The sequence below is a fragment of the Xiphophorus maculatus genome, chromosome 21, assembly GCF_002775205.1.
Source record: "Xiphophorus maculatus strain JP 163 A chromosome 21, X_maculatus-5.0-male, whole genome shotgun sequence".
NCBI lineage: Eukaryota > Metazoa > Chordata > Actinopteri > Cyprinodontiformes > Poeciliidae > Xiphophorus > Xiphophorus maculatus.
In genome coordinates, this window is record NC_036463.1 from 12,094,486 (window position 1) to 12,117,554 (window position 23,069).

The 23,069-nt window shown below is 37.4% G+C and overlaps 1 protein-coding gene across 1 annotated transcript; it reads right to left on the reverse strand.

Annotated features, from left to right (window-relative positions):
- Positions 1–218: 218 nt before the first annotated feature.
- Positions 219–21,116, reverse strand: trpa1 (transient receptor potential cation channel subfamily A member 1). The gene is made up of 29 exons (XM_005797868.2): positions 21,012–21,116; positions 18,529–18,656; positions 18,160–18,257; positions 16,391–16,553; positions 16,010–16,185; positions 14,955–15,062; positions 14,726–14,834; positions 14,128–14,273; positions 13,343–13,479; positions 12,314–12,362; positions 10,930–11,029; positions 10,732–10,832; positions 10,009–10,184; positions 8,431–8,595; positions 8,159–8,273; positions 7,823–7,989; positions 7,610–7,700; positions 7,402–7,461; positions 7,223–7,312; positions 6,439–6,509; positions 6,161–6,317; positions 5,985–6,074; positions 5,614–5,783; positions 5,395–5,524; positions 5,097–5,279; positions 2,405–2,473; positions 1,912–2,013; positions 1,720–1,838; positions 219–1,041 (listed from the first exon to the last, which is right to left on the reverse strand). The coding sequence occupies exons 3-29, from the start codon at positions 18,253–18,255 to the stop codon at positions 828–830; spliced, it is 3,354 nt and encodes a 1,117-aa protein (XP_005797925.1). The 5' UTR covers positions 18,256–18,257; positions 18,529–18,656; positions 21,012–21,116; the 3' UTR covers positions 219–827.
- Positions 21,117–23,069: the final 1,953 nt, after the last annotated feature.

The following is a 23,069-nucleotide window of genomic DNA, read 5'->3' on the forward strand; positions in this document are numbered from 1 at the left end:
GACGGGGGCTTGACCTCCACCAGAGGTCCGCTTCGAGAAGCAGAGGGACAGGTGTGGGCTCATGATGTCAGAGCCTGAACTCTGTTTGAGTCTTGTGATTCCCATGATCTTCACCAAAGCAGTTTGCAGCACTGAACTCAAGGCAAAAAAACAAAAGTCAGATGTCTGATTTATTCATTCCTCACACTGTTTATGCAGTGTCGTATGTGCTAGATGAAAACCTTTAGAATAACTTGCAGTCATGTTATACAGGGCAATGTTATGCTTTATTTGGGAGTGTGAGAGAAATTAAGAAATATATTTTGTGGGAGTAGATAAGGCATATAAAGCAATGGTTTCCAAACCTGCTCCTCAAGTACCCCTGCCTTGCATGTTTTAAGTGTAATCGTACTTCCGAACACCTGACTTAAATCAGTGGCTGATTTAACAGACTTCTGCAACAATTAGTGGCAGCCAAGAGGTCATGCAGTCATTTGAATCAGGTGTGCTAGAACAGAGAAACATCTTAAACATGCAGGGCAGGGATGCTTGAGAACCGGATTTGGGAACCACTGCATTAAAGCATTACATAGAGAGCGACTGCAAAAAAAAAACAAGCAACAATAAACAACACAAGATTACATTCATTTCCATCCTGACTTATCCAATATTTCCTTCCTCCTTTCCTTCCATCTTTCAGAAAGCAAATATTGTAATTTAGGACTTGATCTTGATATGAGCAATTACAGCCACACACATTGTTTTACATGTTAAAATGTCAACTACACCCATGTATTAGTGGAAATTCACTGTGCAAATCAGAAAAGTTCATGCTGTGTAGGTCTCTCCTATTTGCGTTTGGCCTCGATGGCCTTAATCAGCGGCACCCAGCGTGACGTGCTGCGGCCTCTTGCTTTGCCATGAGCCAAGCTGGGCCACATGCTGCCTTTGGCTGTCACAGGGCCATCGGACTCCTCGGCCTCAGAGGAGATTTCCATCTTCTGGATGATGAGCTTTAGGAGGCAGTGCTGCTTCTCCAACATGCCTGACATTTCTTTCATCCTGCCAAAAATAACGAAGCAAATGAAAATAAAGAATTGTCAATGGCAACAACTGTCCGGGTGAGGATCTGTGTGGCAAGGCTTAAAAATGTATATCTCCATCCCATCTGACTGAGATCGATTGATTTTGAGAATAAGAATAAGAATGTCGCAAAATTTCAGTATTGAGTAGTGCAAGATTTGTAGACATAACTAAAAAGACTTGTAGGTGTGGCGAAAGGAGGATATATAAAGAATGATCATGCATATATGCAATACATTTCAGAATAAAAGAATAAAACACAGACATATTTTTCCCTGAACTCCAAAACTATGCATTACTTTGGGATTTTGTAAAAACAAAAAAAAACCATGAAAATACAATAAAGATTAGGGGAAATGTGGAAAACCTCAAAGGATATGAATACTTTTACAAGGCACTGTGAGTTTGTTTTTACAACACGTGCTACAATTATTCACCACTAGGGGACGCTCAGACATAAAAAATTAAGTTTGTTGTGCCTCATAGAATTACCACCTTTCAGTACTATACTGTATGTTGGAATGAATTACTGTGTCCTGTATTTATGATGATTATTTCAAGCTTTCTTTGACATCCCCAAGTCGAGGTAATCCTTTTAAGCTTTTAGGCAATTAAAGAAATTGATTACTTGTGATCAGCTAATTGTAGGTGTCTTACCTGGTCTTCTGCCTTTTGAGCTCATTCTCCACAAATGTGCAGCTCTGTGATTTGGACTGCAGACGAGTCCAGACTTCACTTCTTTCGTCCTCACCAGAAATCATTTGTTTTAGGAAGTGCTGTGAGAAAGAGTGAAGATTTACAAAAGGGGAAACTTACATGATTTATTACAAATGTAGGCATGGAGCATACCTTGGAGCATTTGCGATTGGGGTAGATAGTGACTGAGGGTTTGTCCACTCGCTTCATAAACCAGTAAGGGAGCTTGTCTTCGAGGGATGTGTGGAGATCAATCTTAGATCAGAGGGGAAACATAAACTCTACATTAGAAAACTAAACAAACGTAATTAATCATTCTGAGACACATCTGCCACACTGATTGTTTTATAGCACTGCCTCATTGCTGAGTTTGTTTTGGGCATGCTAGAGCAGGATATTAATAGTTTACTTTGTAGTTTGCATTGATAGCATACAATTCATCATCTCCCGCTTCTTATAGTGTTACTTGGACTTGATCCCAAACTTATTAAAAAAGGCCTCAATAACAATACGTTGTTACATCAACTGTGCACTTGATTTACAATTCTGGTGGCTTTAATGCACTGTCATGACAGTCCAAAATCAGAGTAAGTTGGAAAAGCTGCAGCACATAAAACATTGTCAGGAAGACCATCTCCAAACTTACCTGCATCGCTATTCGTTTCAGGGAAGCATTTCTCTGAACTTCAGCAATGTCTCCGACTGCTAAACCAATCTGCAAGGCAGAGTCATCAATAGATCATCAAAAAGTGTATAAATGTATAATGTATTGTAAACAATGTCAAATTATTTTGTTGCTTATTTGTGTGAAAAAAATATCCGTCCATCCATCCATCCATCTTAAATAGAAAATCTAAAGACTGATATCGAACAGATAACTTTTTAGCTGCTCATGTTACTCTTAATGCAAGAAACCAAGATTTTTTTTTTTTTTTTTTTTTTGGAAGGCATCAAATATTAGATGATGAAATGATTGCAATTTCAATAAACTACACTGCTCAAAAAAATAAAGGTAACACTTAAACAACACAATATAACTCCAAGTAAATCAAACTTCTGTGAAATCAAACTGTCCACTTAGGAAGCAACACTGATTGACAATCAATTTCACCTGCTGTTGTGCAAATGGAATAGACAACAGGTGGAAATTATTGGCAATTAGCAAGACACACTCAATAAAGGAGTGGTTCTGCAGTTGGGACCACAGACCACTTCTCAGTACCTATGCTGTCTGGCTGATGTTTTGGTCAGTTTTGAATGTTGGTGGTGCTGTCACACTCGTGGTAGCATGAAACGGACTCCACAACCCACACAAGTGGCTCAGGTAGTGCAGCTCATCCAGGATGGCACATCAATGCGAGCTGTGGCAAGAAGGTTTGCTGTGTCTGTCAGCATAGTGTCCAGAGGCTGGAGGTGCTACCAGGAGACAGACCAGTACACCAGGAGACGTGGAGGAGGCCGTAGGAGGGCAACAACCCAGCAGCAGGACCGCTATCTTCGCCTTTGTGCAAGAAGGAACAGGAGGAGCACTGCCAGAGCCCTGCAAAATGACCTCCAGCAGGCCACAAATGTGCATGTGTCTGCACAAACGGTTGGAAACCGACTCCATGAGGATGGTATGAGGGCCCGACGTCCACAGATGGGGGTTGTGCTCACAGCCCAACACCGTGCAGGACGCTTGGCATTTGCCAGAGAACACCAGGATTGGCAAATTCGCCACTGGTGCCTTGTGCTCTTCACAGATGAAAGCAGGTTCACACTGAGCACATGTGACAGACGTGACAGAGTCTGGAGACGCCGTGGAGAGCGGTCTGCTGCCTGCAACATCCTTCAGCATGACCGGTTTGGCAGTGGGTCAGTAATGGTGTGGGGTGGCATTTCTTTGGAGGGCTGCACAGCCCTCCATGTGCTCACCAGAGGTAGCCTGACTGCCATTAGGTACCGAGATGAGATCATCAGACCCCTTGTGAGACCATATGCTGGTGCGGTTGGCCCTGGGTTCCTCCTAATGCAGGACAATGCTAGTCCTCATGTGGCTGGAGTGTGTCAGCAGTTCCTGCAAGATGAAGGCATTGAAGCTATGGACTGGCCAGCCCGTTCCCCAGACCTGAATCCGATTGAGCACATCTGGGACATCATGTCTCGCTCCATCCACCAACGTCACGTTGCACCACAGACTGTCCAGGAGTTGGCGGATGCTTTAGTCCAGGTCTGGGCGGAGATCCCTCAGGAGACCATCCGCCACCTCATCAGGAGCATGCCCAGGCGTTGTAGGGAGGTCATACAGGCACGTGGAGGCCACACACAATACTGAGCCTCATTTTGACTTGTTTTAAGGACATTACATTAAAGTTGGATCAGCATGTAGTGTTATTTCACTTTAACTTTGTGTGTGGCTCCAAATCCAGGCCTCCATTGGTTAATAAATTTGATTTCCATTGATGATTTTTGTTGTCAGCACATTCAACTTTGTACAAAACAAAGTATTCAATGAGAATATTTCTTTCATTCAGATCTAGGATGTGTTATTTGAGTGTTCCCTTTATTTTTTTGAGCAGTGTATATTTACTTCCCAAGAGATTTTCAGCTATGGTTAAATTCTAAAACCATTAACTATTGTTAAAGTCAGAAGTCTGTTAGAGTAGCAGAAATCAGTATGGCTGATGTCTGTATATTGGTTACCATATGAATGAATATATCAACTTAGTTAAAGCTAGAAACTCATAAGAATTGTGTTTCATAATGTCCATGTGTTGGAACAAAAGTCTAAGTGTACGTGCAAATACTGAAGGAAAACTGAGCTTCTTAACCACCAGTCCCTCAGCTATGATTATCAGGAAAATTTTAATCACCATGCTCCTTGTTAAAATTTATTTTTCACGTTTTCTACCTTGCATTAACCAGCTTCTGAAGCACTACAAGTCAAACTTGCTACCAGGCTACACTTCTAAAAAAAAATGTATATCCATTCTAGTTAAATTTAAACATGTTATTCTTACTTCAATAATATTTTATGCTACTTCAAATAAATATTTAGTAATAACAAGTTAGGATCCAGTTAGCTTAGTTAAGTATGCACATACTAAAAACTGTTCACAATTTAACAAATGTATTCAGTTGTCTCAAAGCTCTTAAAACTATAAAATTCCCCCCAATAAATATAGAATAAAATGCACATCATCTAGAATGTATTCAAATTGTTGGACTATTTTTATATCTTAAATCCTAACAGTTTGATAACTAATGTTTTGAAGCACATTTTGGGCATATGAAATGACCAACATTTCCCAACTGCAATAAAAAAAAAATAAAAAAATAAAAATTGCTAGTACGCTTACCATCAGGTTCACCAAGAGGATTGGCATGAGCAGAACAAAGTTCACGAAAATGGCATACGTCAAGAAACCAAATGGAAGCTCATTGTTCAAATAAGCATCCAGGAAGTTGTTCTGGTAGTTCAACTCTCCGACCATCATCACAAAGGTTTGAATCACAGAGAGTGGCACACTGTTAAACTCTTTCTGTTGACAAAGCAAAGTGACAATGTGTATATGTAGATCATAACACATAAACCAAATAATCATGTCACATACTATATACTTGCTAAGGTTTGTTTGTGTTTGTGTTCTCACTAACCTGGTTGAGCATCAGAGCGTGGAACGCCAAACTGAACGCCAACATTAGATACACAAACAGCATCACAATACGGAGCAATGTCCTCATGATCTCCCCAAACATCACAACATAAATGCCAACACCCTCAAACCTAAAACGTGGGAAAATTGTACAACGTCAACAACGCTAGAAAGACATGATGGTAAAAAAAATGCAATGTAACAGTCGGAGTCAACATGCCTCTGGAGATAAAGGAGAAACCCAATCCAGGAGTTTAAAACTGCTATCGCGCCTGCTTGCCAGTGCCAAGAACCTTCTGCGTTGACCATGAGGGGAATGACGAACAAAAGAGAGCAGATGGCCGACATCCAGTCAATCTGGTTTGAACCGTCCCTGAAGTAACTCCAGCGCTTTGGGGTAGCAATGGATTATGACAAATAAAGTCGTTTTTTTTGTGTTAGAAACATGCAAAACAAACAGTAAAGGTGATATTTTTGCTATTTTAGTTCACATTCATCTCTCAAAACTAGCTAGGGTTAGTAGAGAAATATATGTATGGAATAATTTTCTTTAATAGTTTAATGATATATGAATAGCAGTGTAACTCCAACCTGCTGTGTTATTTGTACCACTTCTTTTCCAATAGAATAGATGTTAGCGATCAAGACCATCACCATGCAGAATGACAAGAACATACTTTGCTAGGAGAAAAAAAAAGATTGAAACAAATGGAGTTAGGTCATTACACATTTATTATTTGAATATCTTAGCTTATGCTGCAGGCCACCTCTGTGAATGAAGTGGGAACCATGATGATGTCGAGTTCGCCTGCCTCGGTGGTGTTTACAGAGGGTCGAAGGGTCACTATTAGGTTTGTTAAGGGCAGTAGCCCTAACAGGTACAGAAACATGTTGAGCACATGAGCTTTGCTCCCATAGGCAACCCTGTGGAGAGGAAAAAAAAACAAAAAACATTTTGAAATTAAATATGACAAAAGCACTACTTACATTTTGAGAAATGAAATAAAGTTCAGTCTCCTATGGGAGTAAAACTGTTGATACACACCATTTCATTCCCAGATACTTTTTGCAGACTGGGTGGTTGAGAAGCTCAATGCGGTTATATTGCACCATTGCCTGCAGAAATTGTGAATAAAAGGTTTTTAACATAGAAAAGATGTAAATTGCTAATCTCAGTAAGTACATCTGTGGTCAGGTTACATTTATTTAACCATTCTTCTTCAGCAGCAAAATGATGATATAACATGCAATATAAAAGATTTTTAAGACCAAGAACCAGGTGCGGAAGTTTTACATTAGTCTAGATATTTAGGAGTCCACACATATTTAGCCAAATTGCTTATGAACGGTTGTTAATGTTTCTTGATGACAACTTGACACAAATGTAGCTAAATAACATCTTTTCAGTGATCATGATTGGAATAGTTTCCGTTTGCCAGAAAATATTTGACAGCACTCAACAGAATGACCAATACTCAAAAAAAATGAAAAGGTTAGACTCAACTTTTTGGTATTGACTATCTGCTAAATCCAAAACACATTCAAACGCAATTATTGGTTTTAAAACTGTTTGGAGTTTAAAATTGTATCATAATTTTAGCTGCATAAGTAATGATTTCAAATAGATCACTAAGACCCCCCAAATTAATATAAAATTCATGCCCAAGCTTTTTCTGTAATCTTTGAGTGGCCTCAAAAGCCCACAGCAAATCTACTAAGATAGAGAATCAGAAATCGTGATCAGGTGTGCTTTGAGGAGTGAGTGGGTAAACATGTGAAACACCTGCGTTTGACCACATCAAAGTTAGACTTGAGATGAGGAAACTTACATTGACTGCGGCTAGTGGCTTAGGAGCATAGCCCTGCTCACTCAACGTCTGTGAAATGGGAGCCTGCAGCCATCTGAAATCATATTCAATCTACACCACATACAGAAAACGTTTTTTTTACTTTTTCAATAATGATGTTCTGGCTGATGTATTTGTAGTGCGCGTTGCAGATAAATTACATGGTATTCAGGGCTGTTGTGATCATCATCAGACTCCCTCATGCAGCGGTCAAGCAGATGCTGTAGGAATGAGTCACAGTGAGAGAACTTTAAATCTGATCTCCAATCTTAGTCACAACAAGTTACGTAACAGAAAAAGGTCTACAGAAATTATTTATGATGAATGGGTACAAAGATTCATGATAAAAGTTTTTTTTTTTTTCAAAACCTTGTAGCACTCAGGCAGAAATTCAATCATGTCAAGAATGGGGCATCGTTGGGTGGAACCGGGAGCAAACAGTTGCAAAGCCTCCTCAATCCTGCAAGAGTAAAAGCTTAGTTGAGTCTTATTGTTTCTATATTTAGAACATAAGATCAAGAATTTGAACAACAGTACCTATTTCTTTAAGATCAAGCCTTTTTTTTTATTTTGATGACTTGCCTTTCGCTGTCAATTACAGCATTAGCCACTTCTTTTCTCCCGTTCTGCAGCGCTTCGTGAAGAAAGGAAGTGTCATTCTTGTTCAACACAATCTCAGCCCCTCTGACCAGCATCATTCTGACTGCAGCCACATGTCCAGATCTCGCAGCGATATGGAGTGCAGTGTTCTGGCATGTCAATGTGACAACAAACAATTACATGCTTGATAACAGAGCTGACTATACAGCCTGGTAAAACTGTTATCAAAGAAAAGGCAGATTTCTTTCTAAAAATAAAACAAAACACTCGTTTATGTAAAAATTTAAGTTCATTCTACACAGAAATCATAATTTATACCCCATCCTCATCGGTTTTATCCAATAACTTGGGATTTGCAGAGAGCAGTATATCCATAGTTTGTGTGTATCCTTCAGAGGCAGCATGGTGTAGACAACTCCAGCCTTTGTAATCACTGAGAAACAAATGTTCACAGGTTTGTGTGCCACAAATTTACTTGCTAACATATTGTCTTGGCTTAAAATATCAGGATCAATAACATTGCAAGTTTTTAATTTTGCAAATGCTATGCATGCTGTCTGTAAATGCCACGATCCAGCATTTGGGTCTACCTGTGAAAGAGAGCTCCTTTGCGCAGCAACAACTGAACCACCTTGGTGTGCCCAGCCTTCGAAGCCAAATGGAGCGGAGTCAGGCCTCGCTCATCACCTTCGTTTAGCAGACGAGAGTCTGTGATGGACTCCAGCAACCTGTGGCAGGTGTTGATGCGCCCATATCTTAAAGAAATGAGGAGGAAGAGAGGCATTGTGCTGCGGAAACACTAATATGCTGTAACATGTATAGTGACTGTCTGACATTATGACGTGAAGCACAATGGAGAGTAAAACATCTGATTTGAACAAAGCTCATGCTGATTTAGGAACATCATCAAAATATTTTAGCTTGGATGAAAATTTACAAAGAATTATTTGCTTAAGGAATGTGTTCCAAAAATCAGCATTTTTGTTTTCAAACTTCACTATATAACTACCTTCACAGTTGAGTACATACACCTTTTAAAACCAAAATAGCCCTAACTGAATATCCCATCTATACGTTTTACATCTTAGACAGAAGGTATCAAAGTGCCACACACTCTTAAAATGCAAAGAAAGAAAGTTGAATGATTTAAGCTGACTAAAACTGCACCCAATTTCTATCCATTGGTGTAGCATTGGTGTCAAGTAAAAAAAAAAGTTTAAACATGGTGTACCTAACACGATCATATGGATATGATTTCAATTATCCCCCAAAACACCCTGACATTTTTCAAACAAGACTTCAACCAATAGTGAAAATCCTACAGTGAAAGTTGGAGCCAACCATCCTTAAAGCTCTGAAAATTGCGCTACTGTGTTGTTAATAAATATTCTTCTTTGCTTCTGAAATTTTTAAGAAGGTGAGCAGGACTTTGCATCAGCACAATAAATTGAGCAGGGTTTAAAAATGGGATTTCACAAAGATTTATAGGATGACATCATAACGTAGTTTTCTTTTGCCTGAGTTCTAATTAAGTAGGTGTGAGTGATTGAAAAATCAATGCGAATAAATGCCTCATGTTCATTCATTCACAACATTTATTGCATTTATTCGCATTTCTAGGTAATTGAATTCTGTTCTTGTGACAGCACCTTCAGCTTCGTGAAGAATCATCGTGTGTTGCTGCAATTAATCTTTACAAAAAGGTTATGATTTAAAAAAAAACAACTCACTGGATTAAAACATCTGGTGACATTTTTAGTTGAGTTGAAACTTGAAACATTAATTTATTACCTGTCTACCTTTTGTTTAATTGTAGAGCCCTAGTAAAAATCTCTGTTTTATCACAATAAAGTACAGTTTTCTTTGTTCCACCATTTATCACTTAAAGTCATAGTTAGATGGATCTTCAATATTCAAAGAACAAATAGCAGATAACTTTTCACACCTGTTTTTTTCTAAATTAAAGGAATAACACAATCACTCTCATAATATATGATGGATTGGATTCACAATTGTAAAGGTCTGAGTCACTATTGGCTTCTCTAGAAACTCAAGGGAACAGGAGTTTCCTGTTGCCTAACCAAAGTGGGTTAGTTCTTTTTTTTTTTTTTTTTCAAAAAACTAACCAACTTTGAATGAAGCTCCAGTTAAGTCAGTGTTTTTCTTACTGTGCAGCAAAGTGAAGGGCAGACTTCTTGTCTTTGGACTTGCATGCAAGGCCAACTTGCCCTGAGAGGCCCAGCATGTTCTTCACTGAGTCATGGATGCCCAGTCTGCAGGCATAGTGCAGTGGCGTGCAGCCCTCGTTATCTTCGCAGTTCAACAAAGCTTTCACGCTGTTATGCTAAAGTGAGAGACATTATAGACATGTTGGACTAATAACACTCAAGTCCTATTCAAAAAGTATGTTGGTAATGGTAATGAGACTACCTCTCCACAACCCTGAAATGCTATTTCAGCATTTCAGACTATTTACTGAATTTGAATTTTCAGCTTTTCCATGATTTGGGGCATTTTTTTTTTTTTTACAAATTTTGCCACAACACCTACTGAAATTCTAAAAGGTAAACACAGTAAACACCCATCCATCCTTTCTTGAAATTCTCTAGTTATCAGAATAAGCTTTTCAAGGAAGACTGAGAGATATTATCATTTGTGAGTACATTTGTTTGAGATCAGATGCATTGAACCTCTCCCATTATTATAAATTCCAGTTTCATATTGTAATAAATGTTCATTGTGAAATCTGTAAAAATACTGTTCATTCAATGAAATTTACATTAGAAATACTCGTTTTCTTTAGCTCTCAAAACAAATTGATTAAAGACAGTGCCATAATTACATTCCAATATGTTGATGTCTTCCTACACTGTGATTTTTTTTCTGCGTACCTGTAGCACTTCTTCTGGGAGGTTTTTCAGACCCTTAGGCTGCAGGATGGCCAGGTGAAGAAAGTTACAGCCACGTTTGTCTTTCAAATTCACATTGGCCCCTTAAAGGATATGAGCTTAAACTTAAAACCTATTCCAAGTCAACATTGTTGGAAATCTTAAGTGCTTCTGGTAGATGTGAGCAGCATTTTATTTCACCTTTGGACAGCAGCAGAGCTACAGTTTTCCATGCTCCACAGCTGGTTGCCAACAACAAAGGAGTGTTTCCTTTACAGTCAGTGTTGTTCAGGTCAGAACCCTAGAAGTGAGAACACAAAAGAATGATCATTTCTGACTCATTTTCACTGCAATTAATTTTGAAGACCTTCCAAAAGAAACATGGATATGAATGAATACGGTATGTATAAAATCGAACAACATTATAGTTATAACACTTCTGCCTTTTAAAGATGAATCATTTGTAACTGTATCCATTTCTAGAGCTCATTTGAATGAGTTCTAGAAATGTTTACTCTGCCCCAGATGCACAAGGGTAAAGTTGCATTTCGCAGGCCCTCTCTTTCCAAAAATCTTTTGCTTCATAGTAACACAAGGGGAAGGATTAGATTACAAACAAATTAACTCCTACAGTGCAATGTTTTCTCTATATCTCAAGGCAGGCTTGCATTTTTCCTAAAACATGCAGCTTTATTTGATAGAATCCTTCCCATTGCTGTAGTGTGAAGGTACATTGACAGCATATTTAGATACAGTGTGGAGAGGTCAGCAGATCACATAAAAGAAGTTTGGCTTAAAGATATAAGTGGAGTTGTAGTTCAAAAACTGCTGGATTACTCTTGCTTCCAGACTACATTAAACATAATGTTCAAAAACATAGAACAGAAAAGCTGATATTGCACAAATAAGAATAAATCATAAAAATTTGCAAGAGAATAAAGTATTTCAAGTCACACACACACATTAGGAGGCAGTGCACCTTGGACGATGCTGCCACCGTTGTGTTTCATAGAGGAAATGGTGTATTCAGTGTGATGCTAGTTTTAAAATATGGTAAACAATCACTTCACTATTATGGGTGTCAATTTTATCCAATTATTTTGCACTTATTAAAGTACAAAATCTAAGCTACCAAGCAGAGATTTACCTTGCCTCATATTGGCTACATCTCAGAAATGTATATTTTTAGACCTAAATGAGCTCAGGTTGATATCCTGTCCCTTTGTTTTACGACAAAATAAGCTTACCTTAATAAACTCAGGTGTTTCCTCTCTCTTAGCAATTAACTTCTAATAAAAGAGTGTATATGTGCAACAGATGGTGGACAAGTATTGCTCAGCAGCACCTTGAACTCAGCCCTGTAGAGTGAACCTAATTGCTCAATAACAAACATGGGGAAGCACACAAAGTAAATGATTAAATTGATTAAAAAATTCATTTGTAATTTGGCTGGACTGTTCTCAGCAGTGACACCAAATTAAAAGTCAAAGTGCAGCAACAGCTTGCAAAGAGAAGATAGGTTAATCACATGATTCCTCATCTGAGGCTAAATGTGTTCATAACTGTTGTGTAGTGCTTTATTTACCAAAGAAATTAGGTGCTCCGCCAGCTCCGCATGGTCAAATATTGTAGCCCTGGAAAAGCAAACACAGTTGCTGTAAACCAACAAACACAGCTGCAAGAGCTGGCAACCTTAGTCATGGTGTCAAGTGTTGAATAAGAGTGATCTAACTCTAATTGTGTTTCGTCAGAGTGTGACATAACTAGATTTTCCTTTGTCATTTCGCCTTTTATCTCCTGGATTGCAGTTGTTCTCTCAGTTGATGCACATCAATCACAAATTCCTTGCAGTTTGGTTGGATTCTGCATGTGCAGTGGCTAAAGTAGATGATTTTTTATTTTTCTTTAACAACTGTGTGACTGATGGAAAAATACTTGTTAATCCCCATTTCTATAAACCCTGAATCTGAGGACAGCAGGGAACATAGCTGTTGCAGTAGGTTCGCAGATTAGACATCAAACCTACAATGAAGACCTTTGACATACATACTATAGATAGATAGATAGATAGATAGATAGATAGATAGATAGATAGATAGATAGATAGATAGATAGATAGATAGATAGATAGATAGATAGATAGATAGATAGATAGATAGATAGATAGATAGATAGATAGATAGATAGATAGATAGATAGATAGATAGATAGATAGATAGATAGATAGATAGATAGATAGATAGATAGATAGATAGATAGATAGATAGATAGATAGATAATATGGTTGAATATAATTACATTCTTAGTTTTAAAATCTAAAGGACCTGGTCTTCATCAGGTTGTAATAGATCTTATTCAACAGAGATGAAGCCAAATGTTATTTAAAAAAAATAAAAACTGAATACATTGCAACACAAGTAATAACAAACTTAAAGGTGGTTTATGATCTATTTTCCACTACTGTAAGCAGCCCACGTGTTCAATGTCATTGACTTTTTCCTCAAGTCTAATTAATAAATAACACTCTGGTGAAATAGATCAAGCATCTGAAGAGAGCACAGTGAAGGCGAACTGTTGACATTAATTCTGGCTGGGATGACAGGAGAACACCCACCTATGCAGAGGGGTCTGGCAAGCCCCATCAGTCAGGTTGATAACATCTTCCACTTGGTCCACAGTGGACAGCATCAGTTTCACTACCTCTATAGCACCCTGAGTGCAGGCCAAATGAAGAGGCGTGCAGCGATCATTCTAAAAAATATCACTGCATTACTGAACACAGAATTAGGAATGAACAATGCTTTAATGTAACACGTATCTGCAGGAATAAGAAGTCAAATAAACATTTCCTGCACATACTTTATACCTCCCTAATGTATGGCCTATACATACTGGCTGACATTAGTGCAAGCCTTTCATGAGATAACGAGGACTGACAGAAGAGGGGTTGGTGATTGCCCAACTCAGCTCCATAGTGTAAGTGGAGGTAATTTGTATCAATTTAGCCAACTGAAGCTATTACTATACCCTCTATCCCTGCCGTGGCTCTGGGCACTAAACCTGAACTAGACATAACAAGCACTCCCGGATGAGAGGGATGAGACTGACTTGTCCTAGCATAATTGCCAGTAAAATAATGTACAGGTGTAGGCAAATTGGCTGTAGATTAAAAAACTAAGCAAAACAAATGCAAATATAACAAAGCATGCAATTGACAGACGGAAGACGAATTGGACCATTTGTGATGTGTTTATGAAAATGTCGTCCTTGAATATATGAAAAACTGTGGTGACAAGCAAATGAACATCTGCGTTTTGATTGATGGTTTACACACTTATGGAAAGTCTAACTTTATGCAGACCATTCTTGACATTTCAAAACTATCTGTTGGTCACATACCTGTTGCTGGTCTATTTTGGCCCCAGTGGCAATGCAGAGACGGATGGCATCGAAATTCCCTCCACGCACAGCCAGATGGAGAGGGCTGCTCCTGGACTTGTCTAGGTAGTTGATGTGGGACACGGCATTGTGGCCATGCTCTTCTCCTGTCAACGAATTAAATCAAGAGTTGCTTTGCACTGAGTGTTGAGGGTATACTGCAAACATACTGGCAATTCCCATTCAGCTTGTCTGTTTTTTGACTTTGTTTTGTTTTTATGTTTTGTTTTTATGTGAGTAATTTTGTTCATCCAAATGAATTGTCTGTTATAATCCAAACCATCCAAAACTGTTAATACAAAAACTATTAGAAAGCTCATAAATATTTTGCACTGGAAGTAAGCTTCCTCCAACAAACTCACATTTGGCAAACAATCTCTCTGAGTCACTGAGGGACTGAATATACAAAGCATTTTTCCTGAAAATGTCTCTGGAGGCTCTTGTGGCAAGGTGAACTCTTGTTATCTATCAACCTAATTTGCCATTTGGCCTTGCAAGAAACATTCATTACTGTCAGCACTTCTGGATTTTGTCGACATATGTTATTTAATTCTCGTACCAGCCTTCAGAATGACTTCCATGGCTTTCTTTGCTCCCGCGAAGGCAGCAGCATGCATGGCAAAATGGCCTAGCTTGTTCTGGGTGCAGAGCATGGCCCCGTGCTTTAGCTTTATAAAGAAGGACAAAAAAAGACCATGTTTTGTTGGAGACAAATCTGTCCTGGTGTTCCAGTAAGGCACAGTTCTGTTGACATGCTATACTGGTGGTTAATGGAAAACGGAACATACCAGTATGCTCAAAGCTTCACAGTTGTTGAGAGAGCAGGCCAGTATTAGTGGGGTGTTATCAAGGTCTCCTTGTAGGTTGCAGTCTGTCACACTGTAGGACAAAAGCACCTAAAAGAGCAGGGATTTAAAAAAAAACAGAGCGTCATGCAATCTTTGATATTATTTTGTGTCCTACCACTAATACCTACGTCCTTCATTCTGCACTATGCTGTGTCAGGTTATGGAGAAGAGCCAAAGACTGCATTGACCAACACCTGCATATTTCTCATTGGAATATATAGATAGAAAAACGTAGCTAGTCTTTTTAAAATGTATGAGAAAATGTGATATATGTTAATAAATGTACTCTTTTATTTTGACTTAAAATCAGTCATATGTTACATTGCTATGTTTAGGACCCAAGAAAGTTGATTGCAATTTGGTGATATGATGCATCATGCAAGTACTCATACCTCTTAAATTTCTTCACAGTCCATCACATTTTAACCATACAGTAGACCTTGATTAGTTTTACTGCGATATTATGTGGTAGACCAACACAAAGCAATGTATATGTAGAAAATACTTATGCGTAATTAGACAGTAAGTAGAAAGTACAAAACTTATTTTTTATAATAAGAAAAAATTTGAAATAAAAATCTTAAAAATATTTCTCATGTTTATTTTAGAGCATCTACTACTCAAATAGCACCTAAATAAAATTCTAAAGTGTAAAACCAGCTGTTTTCTAGGCTCTACTAATCAGTAAGTGAGATCCACTTGTTTACAATTTAAAGCCCTAATTCTACCACTGTACCCCTCATTGCAATGGTGTATGCAATTTGGTTGTAAGAAAAAAAGATTCTAACACTTCTTGAATAGCTGAAGGGTGACATATAAATTCAAATAATGGCGTATAAATTGACATAAAATTTAAATAAAGTTAAAAACAGGGGTTTTGATTTCACAATCACTAAAAATAAAATATGTGTGAGCTGTAAAGTAAGAAATGTCAAGAATGTAAAACAACAAAAAATTTAACTGTAACATTAACTGTGCACTCTCAGCCTTCTCACCCCCAGCAGGCTGTTGTGTCCGAGGCTGACCGCCAGGTGCAGGGGGGACAAGAGAGCATTGTTGAGGATGTTGGGGTTGGCTCCCAGGTCCATAAGGGCCCTGCAGCTCTCTGCTTTGTTCCTCTCCACGGCCCAGTGCAGAGGGACATTGCCCTGGTCATCACAGCTGTTCAGTTCTGTGCATGACACGCAAACACAAGTGAAAACACAAACATTCATGCAAATGTTTATAAATCCTGATCTCTTTATTATGCACCATATTACCAACAGTAGAAACCCCCCCCCCCAAAAAAAACCATTTACTTAAAGCACCCAAAGACAGGATTATGATAATTCCTATTGAGCAGGCAGCAGCACACTATACAACTGAATCATGCTTACCTTGTGGATCTATGACAGAGGTAATAAATTGAATGAGGGAGACGTGGCCCCCTGCAGCAGCATGATGGAGGGGACTAGCTCCACATTCATCTTTCTCACTGAGGACCTCTGGGCTCTTCCTCACCAGGTTCTCCAGAAGAGTCAGGTCCCCCTTCTCTGCCAACTGCACAGAAATATTGATTGCAAAATATAGCATGATCATGACACTGATCCACACTGGGGCACGTAGTTTGTGTATCGAGTGCTTTTTACATGATTAGCCCTAGGCTTTGATCTCTTAAAGCTGGCTTTTTGGTGCAATCTGAGCTAAATACGTAGGTATTGATAGAGAAAAGAAGCTTTGTCTTTGAAAACATTCTCTCCCATTCATTGCTTGTTTTCTTGGGAAATTTAGCAACTTCAATGCTTTGCTCCCTTAGGGTTTGCAATGCAAACAAAGCAATAAATTAGTTGAAATTGATTGCTTGATCCAACAAGAGAAAATGGCTAGTGTCTTCAACAAAAACCTCAAGGTTTCTTTTTAATTTAAACAGAAAAAAATGGAAGTATTGTAGTTGTGGATGGAAGTATTTTAAACTCATCATGGTTTTGCACATTGTATGGACTTTTAATATTTCTGTTGTCATTATGAGGCAAGCATAATGAGCATAATGAGCGATTTGGTCAAGAAGAATGTTGGAAAGCATTCTTCTAGCCACAAGCTTGGTGATGACTGTAAAAAAGTCTGCACAACTTTTACTTGAGCCAGTATGCATATTTGTGGCCCTGCATGGAATAGAAAGAAATTCTGCATAGTTGTCGACTGATGAACTATGAATCTACTTTTGCAAAACAATGCTTCAAATAAATAATTAAAAGGACAAAAAATATTAATTGGGCAGTATTGGTTTGCAGTTCTTATTTCCAGTATTTTCAGTCGGTTCTAATTGCACAAATGAGAGCTTTCATGAAGACCCACAATTTTGCGCTTTAATGGATTTAAGAAGTGAAACACTCACAAAATACATCAAAAATCTGTAACACCACAAATAAGAAACAACTTTTTGCCCAAGCTGAAAAAAAATAATTAACTAACTAATTAATTATTTAAGTCCACATTTAATAATCACAGCAATCTAAATAAAAACCGAGAATCAACAGGACGAGGCACGCAACTAGGGCTTTTTACGGCAGAGACATCAAACCATTTGTTTGCTCAGTTCTCTGTGTTAGAGAAGATTGTTGCCAATTGGAAAAAAACATGACAGATTTATAATCTGTGCACTGAGGGAAAATAAAGAGAAATAAGTGTTAGGGAATAGCAAAAGGACAAGGCTTTATTTTAACAACTTATTTTTGTAGTAAATAAATCATAAAATATGATTAGCTTATATTTTTGAATTAATAAATGAAGATGAATGATATGCTAAGATGTAACAATTGTGGATACATGTAATAACAAAAAAATGTGATGAATGAGAAGAGAGAAGGCTTTATATCTCTTTAAGTCCTGTAACCAAGCATTGACATTCATTACATTGTTGATAGATTTATGTATAAAGATGTTTACCATCATTTTTATGTTTATCAAGTAAATCAAAATGTAGGTTTGAGAAACATCTACTTTGTCAGTAATTATGAGCATCAGAATAGAGTCTTAGACCTTTAGTGTGAGTCTAGTCTTGAGTCTGTGTAGCAAAAATGTAAGTAAAGTCTGATGCCTTTATTGCAACTCATGTTTCAATGTAGAATACAGGAGTTTAGAGTTTTTCGAAAAAAACGATCCTCACCTCAACTGCATTTAGACTTGCCAGGGCTGAATCTTCATCCTCTATGACGTACGTATAACAACTGGTCTGGCGTGCCACATCTCTGCTGAAGTTCATCACTTAGTGGAGGACACGTGTATTGTCAATGGAGAGAGCAATGACATCTTTATATTTACAACATTTGCATATTTATAACATTCAAACATCGAGAATGCATGAAACAGAAAACCAAGTCAATATAGTCTCTCGGTGAAGTATTATGACCAAATGCAAAAACCTTGCTAAACATGGCTACGAACAAAGATTTTGTCTTTGACGGGGCATTCAGAGCCTGTATTTAGCCAACCACTTCTGTTGCCAAAAGGGGAAAGCATATGACTTTGTCTTTACCTAGAAAGGCATTCAGATCCACTGAGTATTTCGGAGGCTGAAGCCTTTCAGTTGTAGAAAACAACAATGTCCTTCACAGCTTGTTTGTAGTGTGTTTGGATCCGTCCCAGGTGGCCTACAGGGTGATCCTGGGTGAGCAAGATTGAAAGAAACCTTATAATGTGTTTCATAAAGTCCATCAGTCACATCCAAAGGTCAAATCATAAATTACTTTTCACTATGTAAAATTTCGCAAGAATCCTCTTGAGATATTGCAGAAGCTTTGTTTTCAGAAACTGCTGCTGTTTCATGTGATAACATGGCTGCTAGAGTTTCTTCTTCGTCTGGCTGAAAAGTTAGATTGTGTAAATGTTTTGTTTCTGCTGCCCAGCTGATTTAAAACCACATTTCTGCACAGTCAGTGACAGTTCACAGCAAACATTTAGGCAATCTAACATGGACCAATGGGCCTGAACATTGACTCTAACAAGGACTTTTCTATTAAGGTTGACAGAATGAGTCAGTTTTGATTAAAGTTTGATGGTTAACTATAGGCTCAGCGAGCTGTGGTCACCAAAGCCATCAGTTTTAATCACTTCTCTTTGGGAGTCTCTGCATTCTAATAAAATGTTGTTCTGGCCCAACGATGAGAAACACTCAAAGTAAAAGTGCTGTTTATGCATTAACAGAAATGATAATGTCTATTAAAATGGTTTCCTTTGTTATTTTCACCTTGTAGATGTAACCTATTCGCTTATTTATTGTCAGAACATCCTAAACAGTGATTTTAGAACTATTTTAGCATTGTACTATATGTGGTTTAACATTGTACTTAAGCATTACAACAACTCTACCTGATTCTCCGATCAAACTATGTTTTCTAGCACATCCTCTGCAGCAGAGGCAACTCTATAATAATCACCAAAACCGTCTGTGCAATGTGATTTTCTCTAATATTGTTAATTTGATAAAGAGACCAGAAAATGCGATCATGCCCATCATTTCCCAGCAGCTGTGGTAAATGTGTGTCATTGGGTTCAGGCAACTGATCCTGTCACACATTTGCTTGAAGGAGCCAAGCGTCCAGGAAGTGCACTAATGGGTACTGGTTGAGCAATGATAAGTGGGAAAAACTGTGAGACAAGGATACAAATAAAAGAACAAACACAGTTTTTTATTGAAACATAAAACACCTCAGCTGAGGCGGAGAGATTGCATTCAGTTAGACTGTCATACAAACTCCAAACTAGACATTGTGATTCCCGATCCATATACACCCCTCAGAAATCAAAGGAACATATCAGAGGGTGTTAACACATACCCAAGGAGCTTTACAAAATTAACACATGTAATTAACACAAATTAACACAAAGATATAATTTAATAAACTCAGACAGCTCACAAGGTGGATCTATAATTAAGAACAGCTGCAACCTCTTTCCTGTTTGCCTGCTCACAATGTTCTAGCAACAAGTACAGGAAAGATGGGGGCTGTTGTCCTGTTAAAGTGTGATAATTATTTATTCTTGTCTGTTATCAGGCAGCAAGAATCTTTGAAGACCTTAAAAACAAACAATAATGCCTGCGGTTTGGCCTTTTTCCTGTTTCAACAGTTTCCTGTAAAGAGCTGCAGTTTCTGTCTGCAAGTGATGAAGACAGCCTTAGCAGAAAACAAACACTTATAAGTAATAATAATCCTGTAAATGGTTTAATAAACTATTTGATAAAGTAAACACACTGTGAATAATTATTTTATTCCACAGCAATTTCTAAAGCAAAACAAGAAAACAAATTGGGGATGTGGCTGCTTCACTAAAACAAAGATTTCCCTGTAAAGTCTCATTTTATGTCATTAGGATCTAATAGACTTACAAAGATAAGTTTGCTGATCCATATGCATTGGGATAAAACTACTTTTAAGATTTCCTTAAACAATTTATCATTATTTTCAGTTTTTTTTCTTCCTTCTTTTCTTTACATATTCATTTGCCATTTTCTATTTAGACCTTTTTTATTTTAATAAATATGTAAGAATTAATTACAAATGAAATATAAATAATAATACATTTGCTACTCTAAAGCAACAACTAGGAGTCTTAAATAGATTAATAACTGACCAATAGTAGAGTGTCAAATGTAGAATGACATTACAAGGCATTAAAGAATAGATATGTTATCAGACAATCATAACATCTAATCATCTCAGTCCAAATTATCTAAATGATTTAAAAATATCAGCCATAAAGGAATAAAAAAAAATATTATAATCCTTAATAAAGAAATGAGAGAAACTTTTCTGTACTCAGATTCCACACTTGTTAGACATAATTTATAACTATAGCACATTATTGTTAATCAAATTGCTAAGAAAATATAGATGATGCCCGTATAATCTATTTTTTTCTAAATAAAAGCAAAATATCTTAAATATCAGTAGAACTACATTCTAATCAAATACATTCAGTACAAAATGAAAGATATCCATTGAGACAGGAGGCACTTACTGCACATGTGAGAGGCTGCTGCTGCTGGTCTTGTCAATCTGGATGCTCTCTTCACCACCACAAAAAGGCTTTAAATACTGTGGGAAGCAAACCATTTCCATGTGTCTCGACTAATGCAGGCAATATTCTGCCCCCGTGTGACCAAATCACTCACATGACGTTCTTATATCTGTGGAGAGGTAACCTGATAGGGCAGTTGACTGGCAGCAATGCAGTAAGACACTAAATGTGATACATTTTATGTTTTTGTCATTTCTTTTACTGAAGCTTCCTGAAAACTGGATACTGGCTTAATCACGAGTTTCCAGTATTTAACTAAATGACTTCAAGAAGTTTCGTGTAAACTGGATAGAATCTATTAAGTAAAAGACAAATTTCACTATGATTCAAATTTCAATGACTGTATTAACATTTTTAATAAATTAAAGAGAAAGCTCTTTTTTTTCTTGTATATTTGTGGCACACACCTAAACGCCATATTATTGTGATCCAGAAAATTAAACAAACGTCATATTCTTTTTTATTTATTTATTAATACAGGTTTTCTGATTAAGATCCAAGATCTCATTTACAAGAGAGATCTGATTAGACAAGAGAGACGTCTTAGCTCTTATAAATTAGATTTGCTATAAATAATATGTCATTTATGGTTAAAAAAGATAGAAGAAGAAACAACTAAGACACCAATAGATTTATAGCAAGGGAAGAAAGTGTAAGTGTTCCCACTGTTAAACTCAGACTTTGTTGAAGCACCATTTGATTTAAGTTCAGCATTCGTTTTTCATTAGTAACTGCTTGTCTCGTTTTAATGTCTATTTTGCCTTGCAGAAGATGGCGTCTCTAGTCTGCTGCCCTCTTCAGGTGACACTGCAGACATACTGTCAGATTCAGTTACGGACTCTGATCAGCCCACTTTAATTTTCCTCTCATTGAGTCAGTATTACATGGTATAAGATGGGCAGAAATTATAATGATTGTGCTGCATTAAAATATATTTATCCACGTTCAGTTCCACATCATGATCATGCCAAGATCATGATGTTGCCACCATATTTCCCTGTGAGCAAGATGTTCTTTCGGGAATGCCGTTTTTTGTATCAACCAAAGATTTGGAAATTGTGACCACAAATTTTAAGTGTAGTTTCATCACACCACAACACTTCTACAAGGTTTTGGGTTAATTTAGCCAAACCTTGATGTCTCGTTTGAAGAAAAGATTTCTACCTAGCTTCCATTGCCTTTAATTCTGATATATGGAGAACACAGAGAGATTGTTGCAACCAGTCCTTGTTAGAAACTTCTCCAGGTCCTGTAGTGTTGCTCTCTGCTTCTTGTCAGCTTTCCTGACCAGTTTGTATCTTGTCTTTTCACTCATTTCTGAGGAACATGTTTATGCGGTGTTACTGCTTTTCATAGTTTTTATCTCATGGTATATCTGCATGGTATTTTTCATACATTTCCCACAGTGAAATTTTTGTGATCCAATAAAACCTTTCAGTAAACAATGGCTTTAGCTAGGCGATATAAATGTAGAGGAGTCTGGAAAATCCAAGAGGAACAGCTGAACTTTCAGTCAAGTCAGATTTAATATTATTGATGTCATTTGTGAACTAAAGAAGAGCGAATGCTTTAATATATTAGCACCTACCCACATCATTTTGTTGTTTTTTTACTTAAATTGTGCAGATTACATTTCACAACATTTGTATATGTGGGAACATTTTAAAAAAAATTATTTTTTATATTTTCACGCCAGAAAAAACTACCATTTTAAATAGGGATGTGAGCTGGTTTATTTGACTTACAATATCCTTTTGCATTTCTTTCTTTCTTCAGGACGTTTGTGCTCAGGCCTGTTCTGATGCTGTTTTTTCTCCTGACATGACACAATAAAGTCAAGCTCTAAGTCCTCCTTGTTGATGTGGAGGATTAGGGAATATTGCTCAGGGAATCTTTATCAGACAGGATTATCAGATAAGGTATATCATTAACTAAGGATTATACAAGCATTTCTGCCATGAGAATAAGTATCTGATAGTAGTTCTGTCTCAGACTGTA